This window comes from Manacus vitellinus, unplaced genomic scaffold (assembly GCF_001715985.3).
Source record: "Manacus vitellinus isolate BGI_N305 unplaced genomic scaffold, ASM171598v3 scaffold_1_pilon, whole genome shotgun sequence".
Taxonomy (NCBI): Eukaryota; Metazoa; Chordata; class Aves; order Passeriformes; family Pipridae; genus Manacus; species Manacus vitellinus.
In genome coordinates this window covers 56284348-56301381 of record NW_021939396.1, presented here as the reverse complement: position 1 = coordinate 56301381, position 17034 = coordinate 56284348, and the positions used below count along the sequence as shown (strand labels likewise).

At 36.2% G+C, this 17034-nt stretch overlaps 1 protein-coding gene across 2 annotated transcripts in view; it reads left to right on the top strand.

The window, feature by feature from the left end:
* Positions 1 to 955: 955 nt before the first annotated feature.
* The window catches only part of RTTN (rotatin), a 79110-nt gene continuing 63031 nt past the window's right edge, over positions 956 to 17034 (top strand). For both annotated transcript variants that reach the window (XM_018082027.2, XM_018082016.2), the window contains exons 1-11: positions 956 to 1045; positions 1655 to 1842; positions 3100 to 3298; positions 5015 to 5104; positions 6165 to 6243; positions 7484 to 7598; positions 8134 to 8284; positions 9199 to 9364; positions 11862 to 12043; positions 13850 to 13965; positions 15669 to 15839. In XM_018082027.2, coding sequence (XP_017937516.1) covers positions 1015 to 1045; positions 1655 to 1842; positions 3100 to 3298; positions 5015 to 5104; positions 6165 to 6243; positions 7484 to 7598; positions 8134 to 8284; positions 9199 to 9364; positions 11862 to 12043; positions 13850 to 13965; positions 15669 to 15839 — 1488 coding nt within the window. In that variant the 5' untranslated portion in view covers positions 956 to 1014. The remainder of the gene's footprint in view (positions 1046 to 1654; positions 1843 to 3099; positions 3299 to 5014; positions 5105 to 6164; positions 6244 to 7483; positions 7599 to 8133; positions 8285 to 9198; positions 9365 to 11861; positions 12044 to 13849; positions 13966 to 15668; positions 15840 to 17034) is intronic.

The following is a 17034-nucleotide window of genomic DNA, read 5'->3' as shown; positions in this document are numbered from 1 at the left end:
TTGAAGCCATTTCCTCTTGTGCTGTCACTACATGCCCTTGTAAAAAGTCCCTCTCCATCTTTCTTGTCAGCTCCCTTCAAGTACTGGAGTGAACGAATCATTCTCTGGCTTCCAAATCGGGGCCATGGTGCACTAAAGGCTAAAGAAACACATATTTTCCTTTTTAATTTAATGTCTGGACTCAGAAAAAAAAAAATAAATCCGATGTTTGCAGAAGTTGATGCTGCAGAGAATGAGGCCAGAACGGAGGACGTGAAGAGCCGCGGCCCTCCAGGGGCAGAGGTACGGGCGGGAGGCGCGGTGAGAGCCGCGGGCTGGTCAGCGCACACCCGCTGTCACCGAGCCGCTCACGGCTCCGAACGCCCCGGGACGGGCAGAGCCGCGCTGGGGGCCCCCACCGCACCACCGGGCACAGCACCGTGAGCCCCGGGGCTGCGCGTATCACAGAATCGATTGGGCTGGAAAAGGCCTGCGAGATCATCGAGTTCAACACCACCCTGTCAACCAGACCACGGCACTGAGTGACACGTCCAGTCTTCCCTTAAACACCTCCGGGGACGGTGACTCCACCACCTCCCTGGGTAGCCCGTTCCAGTGTCTAATCGCCCTCCCTGTGAAGAAACTCCTCCCTAATGTCCAACTCAAATCTCCCCTGGCGCAGCTCAGGACCATGCCCACTCATCCTGCCTCTGTTCCCGGAAGAAGTAGCCGCACCTCCCTAGCTAAGCCCCGCTTCAGGCGGCGCTTTGGGCGGCACAGCGAGCGCGCCGCTGCCGGCCCGGTGTGGGCGGGCGCGTTCGACGCGGGGCCGTCTGGGAGTTGTAGTTTTCTGCGCTCCCGCCGGCGCGCCGCGGGCGGTGAAAGCTCCCGGCGCGCTTTTCGCGCGGCGAAGGGCGGCGGGGGCAGCGGCGGGTCCCAGGCGGCAGCGCGCCGATTCGAGGTGCCCTGCGGCCCCTTCCTAGCCGGGCGGGCGGGGCCGGCGCGGCGGTTGAATGCGGGCGGGGAGAGGGTGCGATGGAGTTGTCGTCGCTCGTCAGGAAGCTGGGTAATGGTTCCCCTCTCCTCCCGGGGCTGTCCCGGCCCCTCCGCCTGTGCAGCTGTGTGCAGGGAGGGCGAGGGGCCCAGCCGTGGTGTGCGGGAGCCCGGCCATCCCTGCCCGGCCTCTGCCGCCCCGCTGGCTCCTGCTCTCCCGCTCGGTTCGCCGCTGCAGGCGTGGGGGGAAGGCGGCGCTTCCCTAGGTGGAAATGCTGCCCTAGGAAACGCCGAAGGCTGCCCCTTCGATGGTGCCTTTCGATTCAGTGGGCTTGGGTAGTTTCTTTGTCTGATTGACGACTCCGAGGCAGCTTTCCGTATCCACAGCATATTCTGGCAGAGGTTCAGGCACCAGGTTATATCAGGAGAGGTGCACTTGGCACCATATTATATCAGTATAGTTTATAATGTTTCACTGCTTTGTAACCATGCAAACACACTTGATTAGGTTATCGCTGGTGAGCATAATCATATTTGTCTTCCTTGTAGGCATAATACTGACAGCATAAAAGCTGGCTTTTTTATCCCCACAGATCTTTGACAGTATTTTGTTTGTCCAATTAAGAAAAAAGTTACATCAAATAATATTACAGCTTTTTTAATACCTTTTTTTTTCGAGCAGGTCATGAACTGACAGAGATAAGAGAGCGATCTCTGAAGACTATTCTATTTAAATTAGATCACAACTTGATTTCTTATGCTGATCTGGTCCATGAAAAAGCGCTTTTTCGTAACCTTTTGGAGTGGTTCAATTTCCCAGTCGTCCCAATAAAAGAGGAAGTACTAAATTTTGTGAACAGTTTGATCAAGGTATGGCATACTAACATTCATTTATTTTTAAACTATATGCCCTTAGAGTGCCGAAGCTAAATAAAGCTGAATATTATTTGAATTTGTAGCTCCATATAATGAGATTTTTAGAGTGTTTTTGTAAAACAGGAATAATAAAGCCACTGTGTGTAGACCAAAATTAAAACAATTTGAGTGACTTGAAAATGGGTAAGAGGGCACCAGATTATAGCTGAGAAAAATCGTTCTTTTCTGGATTTCTCCTTTAGTTTCTCACTAAGTGTTTCTTTTTTTCCTTGGAGCATTATTTGCAGCTAGGCATTTGCACTGTTCCTGGAAAATGAAGATTTGAACATCAGTGCAAGTTATCTTAAGAAAATTGACAAAATGTTAGAGAAATTTCAGATATCTCAGATTTTTACATTCTTCTGTTTTAATCACTAAACAGCAGATAGGCAGAGGAAACAAAAAAACGCATCCTTGATACTGTTGGATGGTTGTCATGGTTTAACCCCAGCCAGACACTGAGCCCCACACAGCTGCTCACTCACTCCCCCACCAGTGGGATCTGGCAGAGAATTGGAAGGGTAAAAGGTAGAAAAATTGTGGGTTGAGATAAAGACAGTTTAATAGGGAAAGCAAAAGCTGTGTGCACAAGCAAAGCAAAACAAGGGATTCATTCACCACTTCCCATGGGCAGGCAGGTGTTCAGCCATCCCTGGGAAAGCAGGGCTCCATCACCTATAACAGTGACTTACGAAGACAAATGCCATCACTCGAAATATCTCTCCCTTCCTTCTTCTTTCCCCCACTTTGTAGACTGAGCATGCTGTTGGAACTAGATGATCTTTAAGGTCCCTTTAAACCCTAGCTGTTTTATGAATCTGTGATATAGAATATCCCTTTGGTCTGTTGGGGTCACCCGTCCCAGCCATGTCTCCTCCCAGCCTCCCATGTACTCCCAGACCCCTTGCCAGTGTGGCAGTATGAAAAGCAGAAAAGTCTTTTGTTCTGTGTAGGCACTGCTCAGCAATAACAAAAACATCTCTATATTATCAACCCTGTGTGCAGCACAAATCCAAAACACAGCCCCCTACCAGCCACTGTAGAGAAAATGAGCTCTATCTCAGCACAATGGTCTAAATGAATAAAGGCAAAATATAAATTAAATATTACAATTCTATTTTTTTCCTCCCCTGCTGCTCTCTACCCCCCACCCTCATCCAGACACCTTGAGACTTTTCAGACTAACTTTGTCAATTATTTGTCCTAATATAGCATCCACCTGCTGCCCAGAAAATGATTGGAATTGGTGCAGTGGAATTTTTCTCTCAGCTTCGCCCTGATGTGGATCCGAACTTGCAGGCTATAATTGATGGGATTGTGGATGGACTGTTCTTCCTTCCTTCTGAACTTTCTTCTAGTTCTTTATCAGTATGTTATCAAACTCAGTCTCAGCCTTCAGTAGATCAACCAGGTAAATTACATATTTTGGAGTGTAATCTATTTTAAATTAAAGTAAAGGGAAAGGCTATGTAAAGCTGATCTTTTTAACCATAATAGGCAAATTATTCCTGAGAGAGCAGTGAATTGTGTAGTAATCAAATTTTGCCAGAGGCAGTATGACTTCAGCTAAACCACCTAGTGCCATTCTTGTAATGGAATTCTCTGTCCATTCCTTCAGTGTGTAATATCTATTTTCTATATTGTACGAAGAGCATGACACAACTTCTAAGAACAACTTTATGGCAGCAAGTGTAGCAACTCTGAATAAATCTGTAATTTAGTTAGTAAAGTGTGCTTTACTGCTGTTCATTGTGTAATAGGCTTTAGCTTTGAGAGCAATTCAGATTTAAAAAAAAAAAAAGAAATAAGCAGTGGTTGATTCTAGCAGAACAATTTTTAAAATTACATTAGTTGTATGTACTGTCTACTTAGTTTTGCATAAGTATTTGTCATAGAAAAATCCGTAAACTTTCTTTAAAATGTCATATTATGTGTGAAGTACTTCACATATATGTGAAGTGCTATTACTTGCTTCTGTTATCTAGCTCATTATCTATCTGTTACAAAGATTTACAGTGCCTCTTAAATATAACGTAACTCCTGTGATTCTCCTCTTCTGCCTTAAAAATTTTAGCACAAAGTTTGGAGGACAAAATTACAAATCATAGAAGTGCTTACTTCATCCTCCTGGTTATTGTGGGAAAGACACTGCTGTTACAGTGCATGCTGTAATAATGGCCACACCTCTCTTGCTCATACTGTGCAGTTTCAGAGATAAAAGCAATTTTTCTGTGGTTCTGCAGCCTGTCTAATGCTTGGAGTTGTAGTTTGCTAGAACTATTTGGCACTATGTGATGCCTGGCAATTGTGGAGGTTTTTTTCCTTTTCTTTTTTTCTTCCTGTGCCCATGTAGGGGCAGATTTTTACTTCTTGTTTCCACTGTATGGGAAAAAGTATATTAATGTTGTACATGTGCATTCTTATCTTTTAGTAACTCAATTACTTTTAGTAATTCAATTGAAGTTACTTAAGCTGTAAATTGTATGCATGTGTGGATGAAATAATCTTAGTGCTTCCTAACAGGAGTGTTGTATTTTTCTTTCTGTTTTAACTTCAGTTACTGGGAAAAAATGTAAACTAATAATCTGGGCATTATTTAGTCTGATCTTTTGAACCAAATATTATGGTCTGGAGAGACTGCTTTTAGTGTTACATACCTTGTGATTATATTTATAAAGTTTGTGTATGAATGACATGTATTTAACAATATACATATTATATACAAAGGGGACAACTTTTCGTGTGACCTGAGAAGACAGCAGTTTTGGTAGAAAAAGGCTATAAGTAGTTAATTAAAAAAAGTCTATTTTATTGCTACATACGTAGATTAAAGGAAAACCTTTTGTTTGGCTACCAGTTCTCCATCAGGCAATACATTTTGTGTAATTATTTTTGCTATTACTTGAATGATATTGCAGAATATAATTACAAAAAAATACACATTGATACACTCTCTTTACTCAATTTTTTTTATCATCTGAGACTATTTTAACCTATTAAGGAGACTGATTTAAAACTCAAGGGCAAAACGGAGGTAGTTCAGGAAAAACATGAAAATAAATCGAGTTTTTGTTTTGTGTGTGTGTGTGTGTGTACATTTTTTAAATTTATCCTTTTTTTATTTTAGTTCTGCCTCAAGAGGAATTATTCACTGGATATTTTTGTCAAGGTAGAAGTCATCCACTACAGTTAGAAATACCTCCCAAAAGAACAGCCGGTATGTGTAGTTATGAAGGAATATGTTAATTATAGAAAGTGCTTAGAGTTGTAATTTAGATTGAATTTCATTAGAAATGTGCATAGCAATATTGGTTATTCTTTTTCCTATTGTTATTCTGTGAAATCGAGTACCACAGAAACTACAATTATAATGCTTATAAAAATGACACTCGTCTTAATAGATCTTTCTCTTTTCTAGTAAAAAGCTTAGCTTTTTGGAATATGTAAAGTATGTTAAAAAGTGCTGCAATTTTAAAGATTATTTAAATTGCTAATGCTTTTCAGAAGATCTGTGTTTCATAGTCAAAAGTGTCTGTTTAAAAACTTAGTCTGGAGTACCCTTCTACTTCTTAGAGAACTGGATTAGATGCTTTGGGAATGTTTACCTTGTATCTAAATGAAAACCGGTGTTACACTTTGATTTTTTTGTCAGTAAGATTATATGAAGTGTTTCTCTGACAAGCAGAGACCGGTAATACTTTGGCAAGTCTTTGCCTGTACCACTGTATTAGTAGCAGTTCACAGAAGTGTGTCCTATTTAACATACAGTATGGTGCTAAGAACTAGATTTTAAAATATGACTTTGCAGTTACTGTATGTGAATCACCAGTTTACTTCTTTAGTAGTTTATAAGCTGTCTTAAGAATTGCACAATAATTATTACAAACTTTAAGTTAAAAGTAGCTTCAAAGTTATTTTTGTTAGAGTTATTATGTGCCATAATTCTGTAAGAACAATAATTTCTACTGCTTTAAGAGTAAAAGCATGAGGGCAATTTTCTATTTTTAGAGATCGTGCTAATAAATATTCTGTAGTACCAGATTTGCTAAAACTTTCTTCATTAAGTATATTTCATTTGGGTTTAAGATGATTTTAGTGGTGTTTTGGTGTTGCTGAATACTTTCATTAAAAGCACTTGAGTTCGTGCAAGTCCATATTTAGTAAAACGTAGTTATTTTTCAGATTCTGTATAGTTCATAAGTTTCTTTGAATGGATATATACAGTATAACATTACTATAAAATATATTCCAAAATATCTGCTCTGTTTTTTTTGCAGTGAAATGCTTGAAATTTTCCACATTTCCTTGGCTAACTCTGACTTCAACAGATAGACATGTACTTTCATCAAATGAAAGGTGCAGTAATGGAAACATTAGAATTTTATTGTAGGTTTTATTTTTTCTGAAATAACAGTTGTCAATTTCTGTCCTTCTGCATCATAAAGCTGTTCCTGTAAATAACCTAATGAGCTACTTTTTGATAAATGATTGTGAAAGCTGTGCTGAAGTTGGGCAGTGTCGCTCTCCATTCTTAGTGTTTAAATCAGAGTACGTTTGGGGTTTTTTTTCATGATACTTCAGACTGTCTTCTAAATTTCTCAAGTGGATCAAAGATTTCGTTCAGTTAATATTAGAACAAGGTGGAATAAAATCATTATTTAGTTTACCCCCATGACCACTTGGCAGGAAAATCCATACTTTCAGTAGTCCCTTGGCTAGGTTTAGGGCAATAAGTTTAGGTACAGGATCTTATCCAGGTACTGAGTCATTCTGATTGTCTTTCTGCAGCGATTTTGTTTTTTGGTTTTAACTTTCATGTAGAAAAACAGTGTTTGAAGTGACCCAAGGAAAAATTCAGTAGTTGGGATTCCTTATGAGTTGACACAGAACTGTGATAGATTTCTAGTACAGGTTTTTTTGTTTGTTGTTTCCTTTTGAAAGATCTCTGAAGCTGGAAAACCTCTTTAATATTTAATTTCCTTTATTCCTGAGTATAGAGAAAGAACAGAGATTTGTAAAACTGGACGTATTTTTTTACAGTGAGTTCAGAAACAGTGGTTTCTGAAACGATTAAAGTGGAAAAAAGTGAAGTAGAATATCCTAAAGGTTCTTACTATTTACTAATATACATCTTAGAGAATAGCTAATAAATTTCTTCCTTTAAGGAACTTCCCACATAGGTAATTCAAGTGTTTTTAAGTTCTACATGAACCTTAGTAATGAAAGAAACTTTCTTACTGGTGTGAGTTAGATTACTTACTGTATAACACAGATAATTACCAGCTTCAGAGGGACTTTCCAGTATTTGTTATTTTAATTTCAAATTGAATATCAGTAATGTTATTTCTCTTTTTGGAACCTAATTTTACATGTGGCTTGATAATAGCTGGAGTTGAGTTTGTTCTTTTTTGTATATAGGATGAGCATGGCTTAGAAATAATTCAACTTTAAAAGTAGTGTGACAGTAGTACAGGTTTTTTTTTCCTTTAGATTCTTCAGTGTTGTGATTGTAACTTTCTTGTAAATACTTGTTCAAGCTAGTAATTACTGGTTGGTTCTATTTAATTTTAATACATATTTAAATATGAACTTTTAGTTCTTTGAGAAGTAACAACCAAAATTTAATTTGGAGTACTTGTGAGCTTCTTCAGGATGTGATTATGCAAGATTTTCCTGCTGAGATCTTCCTTCAAAGGCCCAAGATTGTACAGGCAAGAATTCACATAAAGTTTAATGTTTTTGTTGTGCTGTGGTATAAGTTGTGCCAAGAAAGAATTGATGTAAATTATATGATTTGTTTCTAAACAAAATAGTTAAACAGAAGTTCCTTTATGTTAACTCTAGGTGCATAGGAAAGCGGACATTGGCTACCTATCGTGCTTAGAGAATTTTTTGGTTGTAATGTATATTGCTAGTCAGTAATGAAGTGTGTTCTGAAGTAATACTTTGTTTCTTCTGGATAAGATAAATTTGTGGTGGTGTTGTATGCACACCCTCTAATGGGCTTCCACAATGAAAGTACTGACTTCATTGGAAAAAGCAGTGTAGAACTCTGCTTTTTCCTTAGAACTGATAGTCTTGCATTCAGTAAGAAAACAGTAGTTAAGCCTATTTATTTTTTACTGTGATTTTGAAAAACCTTGGAAGCATTTGTGGACTATATTTAATGCAAGACTTTTGCTGGCATAGTTGTTCATGAACGTGATTAATGTTCAGCTATTGGTTTTGATGGTTTTGCCTTTGCAGAGCCTTTTGTCCCTGCTAAACCTGGCTTTTGTAGGAGATGGAAGACATCGTTTAGCTTTGCAGGCTGTGTCATGCTTGCAACAGTTGTGCATCTTCTTGAGAAGCAGGCTTAACTTTCATAGAGATCCAAGTTTTTCTTCCACAGAGCAAGGTAGGTATTTTTAACTATTTGAAATACTGTTGTTTTTACTACAGTTAAGATTGCCTAAAATGATTTTGGAAAGAAGCCCCTGAAACTTACAGCAAATGTAATCTTGTGAAACTGTTTTGCTGAATAAATGCTGTTCAGTACTACTAATGTTAATAAAAAAATTTTGAGTACTTGAATTGTTTTAAAGTACTTACTAATTTTTACAGTTTGCTGAGATTACTCATTCATCAGCTTTTACCAGTATCCAATTGTTTGTATGTCAGCAGGAGAGGGATTTTTAACTAAAACTAGATCAAATCTGTAAAATAAAAGTGGGCAGAGTTTCAGAAAAGTTTTTGAGCTATTAGTTCTTAACAATGTAGTTACTAATTTTATTTGCTATGTCAACTTCTTATGCTGATTGCTAAAAATAGTTTAATCATTGTTTTGAGTTTTGCAGTCATTAGGCCTATTTCACAATGCTCTTAATGCTTAAATGTTATAGCTTTAGTGGTGTAAATTAGTTGTAATTCTCTTCCTGTTTCCATTTTGTCATCTGAATTGAATCAACTCTGTTTCTGTAAATTGGTAGTCTGGTTTTCTTCATAAGATTGCCACTATATTTGGTATCTTAATAAATGATATTGGCTGCTAATTCAGTTATAACATCAACAAGTCCAATAGCCTTAGGCAGACACACTTGTTTCTATTTTTAAAACTCAAGATTTATGATTCAACTGGAATCTTTAGTGGTTTTGCCTTGGAATTACTTTTCCAAACTCTGCTGCTTGCCAGTGAGAGGTTGTCCTAGCTCACCAGTATGTACTTGGTGTTTTCCATATCTTACCTGGGTTACTTTTACCATTCACTGTGTTAGTATCTTTCAGAATAATGGATTCCACTAATGGAAAATATATGCTTTGTGTTGCATAAAGGCACAGCTTCCCAGAATTCATCTATATCTTACTGTCAAGAGCCAAGAGGTCTTCCTCGTTCTCAGAATCCATCACCTGGAAGTAGTAGCCCTCGGCCATCTGTAATTGGACGGACAGTTCAGCGTCCTAGAGGAGATGGTCAAGATTGGGATGCAGTATCTTCCAGGTGAATAAAACAGGAAATAACTTACACTTCAATTAAAAAACATTATTAATATGGGCTTATATCATCAGCTCCTTGTCAGTGTGTGGAATGATGCAAGAGTTTTGGTAACTGTGAAAATTCAAGCCATGTTTTATGAGTTAAACTGTTCTTTAAGCGGTGTTAGGAATATATAAGATCGTTGCCACATTTTGTGCCCAACCACCTTTTTAAACAAAATCTCTTAGTATCAATTGTTATTGCTTGTGCATGTATTTGTAATACACAGACAAGCATTTATTCAGACTATTGCTATAAAGTCAGGAATTTTTTGTTTTTTTTCAGCCGATGACCTTGTAGTTCTTTTAAGTAGAATGGCCGCCCCATAGGTAACGGTGTATCGTATTGTCAAAAATGCTATGATGTAGAAAGATTTCCACTAGTCTTTAATCTTTACTTTTCAATCTGACAACAAAATTCAGTTCTATAACATCTAAAAATTTTACTCCAATATGAAATTATGAATTGTCTGTGTTCCTTCCAAATGGAGAGATTTGTGTGTGATTTTGTTACTCGTCTTGACACAACAGACATAAAGCTGCTATTCAAGAACCAATGTCTTTTAATATGTGGAAGTTTAAAAGTCCTTGTAAGTCCTTACTGCATTCTTGTTGGTAGTTCGTACGAGTCTCTGTAGTGTATGGGCTTAATGATTGAGTAACTCCTGGGCATTCGACTGTGATGAGAATATCTCATGTAGTAAATTGTAAATGCATCTTGAGAGTCATTATATTAGAAGTTTATTTTTGCTCAAGTCTAATATATTAATATTTTAATATGTAACTAATATTTTAATGTCGATGAACTCCAGGCTTAGTGCGTTTTAGGATCTGACCATTTTGAACATTTCACAATTTAATAGCAGCTGGTGTATATTGTGCAAGAAATAGTGATAGTCTGGCTATCAGTCTAGTAATGAAATCTGTGTAAGAATAAGGACCAGTCAAGGTGGTGATGAGGCATCTAGAAATCAGGGAGTGGTAGTTTATTAAAAGTATATGGCCATATTATGAATTGTTCATGACTGTACGCTTTTATCTTCTTGCATCCTGTGTGGTGCAGTAGAACTGCTCACTGTCCATAAATCCCGTTTCTTACAAAGATATAATTTAGCCCAGAGGTAGCATAAAAAACCCCATGATGTCAATAGAAGATATGATAGAGTGAAATGACAAAAGTGTTGCTCTGACATTGCTTATTTTGATATGGAAGAACTGCTTTTAGTGAATCTTGTCTTTTTCAAAATAATTGTAATGTAAATTGTTTGTTTATTACTAACTATATGTAACTCTTCTTTTTCCTTGTTCTTAAATCTTGAGACTCTTCAATCTATCTGTTTGTCTGTTTCAAATTCTGCCTGGAAACTTAACCTTTCCTCTTCTGAATTGTTTTTATGACTGATACCTCTACTTCCTTACCCTCTGGTAAGTGCAGCCAAACATACTACACACTACTGAACTCTTCTATTTTTCTTGTAGTCTTCTATTGACCTCTTAATCAGTTGGTGTTTAAATTCTTAATTGCTATTCTTTATACATCTCTTGCATTTAATTAGACAATATAGTGCTACACAGTCATGCCACAATTCCTTTTTTTCAGCATGTTTAATAATAACAAAAGGAACCAAACAAAAACCAACTACAAAAGTCAGGTTTTTAAATACAGGTTTTTAAAGCAAATCTTAGGATAAGAAAAAGCATAAAAAATATCTGTTCTGAATTGTACTAATTATAATGCTGACAACAGAATTAGATTATTTTTGAAAACAGTTGAAAAAGAATACAGTTATGAACTATATACTGTTCATAATATATGAACTATTACATATGAACATATATAGTATATATTTAATAAGTAAAATATTTCTATAATATAATCACACCATGTATATTTTGTAATGTATACTTCCTTACACTTAAAGCTTTCTTAGGCAAGAGAATATTTTCTGTTTTACAGTTGGTGAGGTAGTCCTAAGGCTTTAACATAGGGCACACTTTGTAATTTTCCTTCCAATGATTCTTGTGGCTAGCTACATAGAATGGTTTAAATACAGTAAGTATAATTCAGGATGAAATTTATTTGGTAAGTGGCCTTGAGAGATTTTGTTCATCACAAAAAATAAGTTTCAATTCAACTTATATTTCTCTTGCAATATTGTATTCATTGCATGTGTATTTCTTCCAGTACACAGTACTAAGTGTGTTTGAAGATGGCTGCCAAAACATTAGGCATTCACTTGTGATGTTACTAGTTCTGACATTTACAAAACCAACCAAACCAAATCCCCCTCTTCCGGCAACACTGGTGGATAGCAGAAAAAGAATGGGATGGAAGGAAGGATATGTTTAAGGAAGGAGGACATGAAAATACTTGATGCTATTTTTGACATGTGTACATATATGGGTTTTCTCTTTGCAAGAGTTAACCATGTCTTTTTTTGTTGTTTGCTTGTTGTTTTAAGTGGAAACAGTACTCAAGCAAATGCGAACTCCAGAATCTCCCTGCATTCCCCATTTGATGTAGGACATATTGATCTACCAGATACTGAAATTGAGGACACTTTGGAATTACAGATGAAGCAGCTTAGCCTTCCTCAATTCTGTGTTTCTATCTTGGAAAATGCAGTACCTCTTCTAAGAACAGGTGAGAAAGTGTTAAATATTTCACTTATCCTTCTCATTTTTAATACAGACCTCTTAAGAAGCTGGTATTATGAGGTGAGTAGCTCAAGTAAATGAGGTACAGATAATTAGTGAAGTACTGTAACTAGTTACAACAGTTCTTTTCCTGGGACTTTGTTCAGGTCATAAAGCTCGAATCTTCTGGTTGTTTTCCAGAATTGCTGCAGAAGTTTTAAGTACTTTTTACTGATGGTGGGAAGAAGTGGATGTGTGGATGAAAAAATAACCACACTTAACCAAACATGTTCTGATCTCTTTGAGCATAGAGTTTACCTCCTGTTCAAGAAATAATAAACAAAAATTCTGGGGAGAGGTTTGTTTTTATTCATATGAATGCAGTAGCACGTTGTAACTGATTTAAGAAACATAAGTAATGATAACAACTATGATTTTAATTTTAACTTATAAAGTTTCTAAATTACAAAGTCTTTTTGAAGGACAGTCTTTTTGTTCTTATGTTGTCTAAAATGGTATTTAGCTGTAAAATGTAATTCAAAACAGGTATTGTAAACATGGTAAGGTTTTCAAATATAGGAGATGGAAATATACATGTATCTATCTATGACTAGGATAGTAAAAGAGGCTTTACCTTAAAAATTGTATGAAATATGTATGAAAATTGTTCAGTCCTCTTTTCTTTTTGGTAATAAACCAACTAAAACGAATTAAAGTTTTGTTTTTCCCTTTCAGAATAGTGATATTTAAATATTAATTGGTCACAAGCACATTTGTGACTTCTGGCATCTTTTATTTATAATGTAAAATTGCAGAAAATGTATTTTCTATCTTTTCCTTTTCTGGTGCCTGTCACTTCAAATCTGCAAAGTTAAGATACAGTTTTTCCACCTTTCAAGTTTCTTTCATTGAATCTTATCATAGATTCAATGAGGAGCAGACTGTATGAGGAGCAGCTGAGGTCACTTGGTCTGTTCAACCTGGAGAAGAGGAGACTGAGGGGAGACCTCATTGCAGTCTACAATTTCCTTGAGAGGGGAAGAGGAGGGGCAGACATTGATCTCTTCTCTGTGGTGATGAGTGACTGGACCTGAGGGAATGGCCTGAAATTGTGTCAGGGGAGGTTCAGGTTGGGTATTAGAAAAAGGTTCTTCACCCAGAGGATGGTTGGGTGCTGAAATAGGCTTCCCAGGGAAGTGGTCACGGCACCAAACCTGACAAAGTTCAAGAAGCGTTTGGACAGTACTTTCAGGGGTATGATGTCACTCTTAGGGATAGTCCTGTGCAGGGCCAGGAACTGAACTCAATGATCCTTGTGGGTCTCTTCCAACTTAACATATTCTGTGATTCTGTGACCTAAAATAGTTTTGCTTTCAGATAAAGTTGATCTGTCTTTATTTCTCTTTCTGTAAGGTTTTTTACACTTTTTAAACTCTACTGGATGATATTTCTTCATTCTTCCACTGTGCTGTAATGAGACACAGATTGTAAGAAAACTAATATTGGATCTGAAAGCCTGTGATCTGAAGGCACACTGTGAGACAGTGTGATACTGTGAGACAGTAACACACTCTTTCTCATGTGGTTATATTTTGAGTTTTTTATCTTCACTAATATCAACAGGCACTTTTATGAACGTTATTATCAACTTATATGGTATAATGTAGATTTTTTTCTATTTAAATTAAAAAAAAAACCCAGTAAGTTTATATTTTATATTTAGAATAAACCCTTGTTTATAGTGATGTCTTCTGAATATCAAAATATAATACTTTGTCTGCATTTCAGTTTATCCTCTCACTTGTGTTCCTAGGCAGTCGGAGAGTGACAATGGAAGTTCTTGAATTGCTTGTTGAAGACATGTTCCTTATTGGTGATGCTATTTCTGAAAATGTTTGGGAAGATGATAGCCTTTTTGCATTGGAATTGGTAAGATTCCTCAGACTTTGTTTAGCCATATTTAACAGTTTTCTTTTGTAAGCCTCTGACATTTTCTGCAGTGATTCATATACAGATCTAATCTTCTGCTGAGCTACCCTTTTGAAAATTTTAAGTAGTTTATGACTAGTTCTATTGATGACATGTTATTTTTTTTAAATGTAACTTCCTTTACCAGACGACACATGGAGTTTCATCTCAAGAAAATAAGCGGCCATTGAGAGAAACTTATGTAAGGTAGGGGATCTGAGGGAAAAGCACCAACCACAAATGTTGGAGACATTTGATGTAAATGGCAACTTTCACATTCTTTACTCATTATAAACTATCTTTTTTAAAATCAGGGAGATAACTGTTTAGATCCAAGACCAGAATTGTAAGATGCGTACATGCTATCTATTTCCTACATAGGAACCATAGATCTCTGCACAAATTTCAGATATCCTTAACTATGTTGCTTAACAGGGAAAGAAAGAAGACTTTTTGGCTCAGGAGAGATTCAAAGCGTGAAGGTGCTGTTGACCAAATAATTTAAATTGCTGGAAATATATCTGGACACAATTGAGAATTCTTATATACATAAATATCAAATTAGTGAATAACAGATGAAATAATAATGACTGTCTTGCTTTTTTGAAGACAGGTGAAAGCTGAAGCATAAACTGCCATGGCTTAGGCATGAAACAAACATATCAGAGTTACAGATGGAAACTTGTCTAAAAACTTGAATTAAATGCACCTGACTTAAGTTAGAATTCATGAAAATACCACTGAACATGAAACAATAATAACTGCAATATTAATTAATTAAAATACTGTGTAGACTTCCCTATTATCTGTTTTATAAATGTTAATCTTTATATTATTTATAGGACCTATTAGCAAATGAGAATTTTTTCTTTGAATTTAAGATACTGATCTGTGAAAATCTATGATAATTGATCAGCTCCAAGTCAGTGCTGAAGATTTCTTGCAGAATATTTTATCTCAGAAGCTTAATACCTTTTTGTCTAGTTGTTTTATGATCTGAATCAGTATGTTTCATTACTTGCAAGTCTATTAAACTAAAATATAAACTGTGAGCATCAATATATATGTAACCTGCTGATTATTATTAGTAGGATAATGTTTGCTTTCAGGCTACTAACAAGCAAAATTCTCCAAATAAGCTGGGTAATTTTATACAATTGTATTGATTTAAAAAAAAAAAAAAGGTTGAGAGATAAAAAATACTTTGCTGTTTCCTTTGAGAATGAATAGGGATAAAAAAACCTTTGATGTTTTCAAAGTTTGGATTGTGAATTGATTTGTTTTTTTTTTTTTTTTTTTAATTTTAAGGTAAAGGTTTATTTGCAGGTTCAGACCAGACCTTAGTATTTCCATATTAAAATTGAAGTTCAAAAGTGTAGTGAGCAAAAATTTAGGCAGAGGGAGGGGAGAAAAGTGGGAGAGGAAAGGCGAGAGAGCAATCAGTAGTGGGTAATTATTGAACAAGTATTCAGAACTAAAAGTGAAAGTAGACTGAGGTCTACTGCATAGTTCTGTTTGTATGACAAACAATGCTGTGTATTTGTGCAGTTTTAGCGTATTTGGTATAATTGTGTTAATGATACTGTGGGTGCTGTATAAACACTATAAATATGCAGGAATGTTTCATTTTTTTTTAACTATTGTATTTCTGATTTTGTTTTCAGAAAGACAGATTGCTTCTGGTCTTGGGTTTACTTGGAGAAACTATATTATATCACAAAACCAATATAAGTGCAGAACAGCCCAAGGTGATGTTGGTGCATCACAGAATGGCATTTATTAGCATTTCAGTCTTCACTGTTAGATTGCTGCAAATACTTCTCCCTGTAGAAAAGGTATGACATCACTAATTATAGGTGATTGGCTTTTGCTTTTGCATTTTAAGAGGGCGGAAAGTGTTGCCTTCCTCAGGTATTAATACTGGGAAAATAGCCACTGGACAGAGAAATTAATCTGATCTGCATTGGTTGATGTATGGTCACAGAGGGCAGCTTTGTCCATTCTTAGTTATCAGTGCCCACTGCAGATTTCAAATCTTTAAAAAACAATTTTTATTACAGTTTTAAACAAGTTTTTGAAATTCAGTGTTCTTTTCCCTCCTATATTGTTTTTTCTCTGGTATGATGTATGGTTTGCAAAGCTCTGCTGCCCCCTGCTAGTTTATAGTATGTATGCAAGTAAGACTAGAATGACATAACATTTAAAATCATCACTCTTAATCTGATGAAATGTAGTAAGGAATTATGTTTCATACATCATAGTGATTTTAACTGTTCTTTGCTTCCAGAGCTCCTTAAAAGGAACTCTGATGTAGCTCTTGAGGTTTTTTTTTTTTGTTTGGACTTGGTGGAGGGTTTTTTCTGTTTATTTCTGATGGGAAGGTCCAATAAAATTTTTGTGTGATGGAACATGTTAGGTGTTTTAATCTGAATGGGTTTAAATTTTTTAGACCAGTTTTTAGTGAGTGTAGCTTTTTTTTTAGACATTATTCAGAGTAGAAGATCAGTTATTACTGACGGCTTTTTGTCACAAACATTACATCTTGTACTGCAAATAAGTGTAGACATACTAATATCATAACTTTTTATAATTTTTGTCTTTATGTTCTTATGCACATAATATATCCATTCTGTGTATGACAGGAGTTAGAAAAAAGCTACTGTATTTGAGGTCAACATTTTAGTTGAAATAATACTGAACATTTGCAGTTAAAAATCAAAAACACCAAACCAAAAAGAGAAATCCCAGTTTCTTAGTTTGCAGTATGACCATGTGGAATTGTAGACAGCTTTTTATTAAATACAGAAATAATTGTGATCTGTGTATTCTCTGCCATCTTGTGGTCAACCAGTGAATTGACTCTGGCCAGCAGTGCATATTAGTGCTGTTCTTGGATCGTACACAACTTTGGACTGGTTGCAGGTCTGATATTAGGAGTGACATCTAATTAACTATCACTTTTTAGTGAAAAAAATAATTCTTCATACAGAACTCATTTAATGATCTGCGTTTCTCTAATTTTTACGTAGC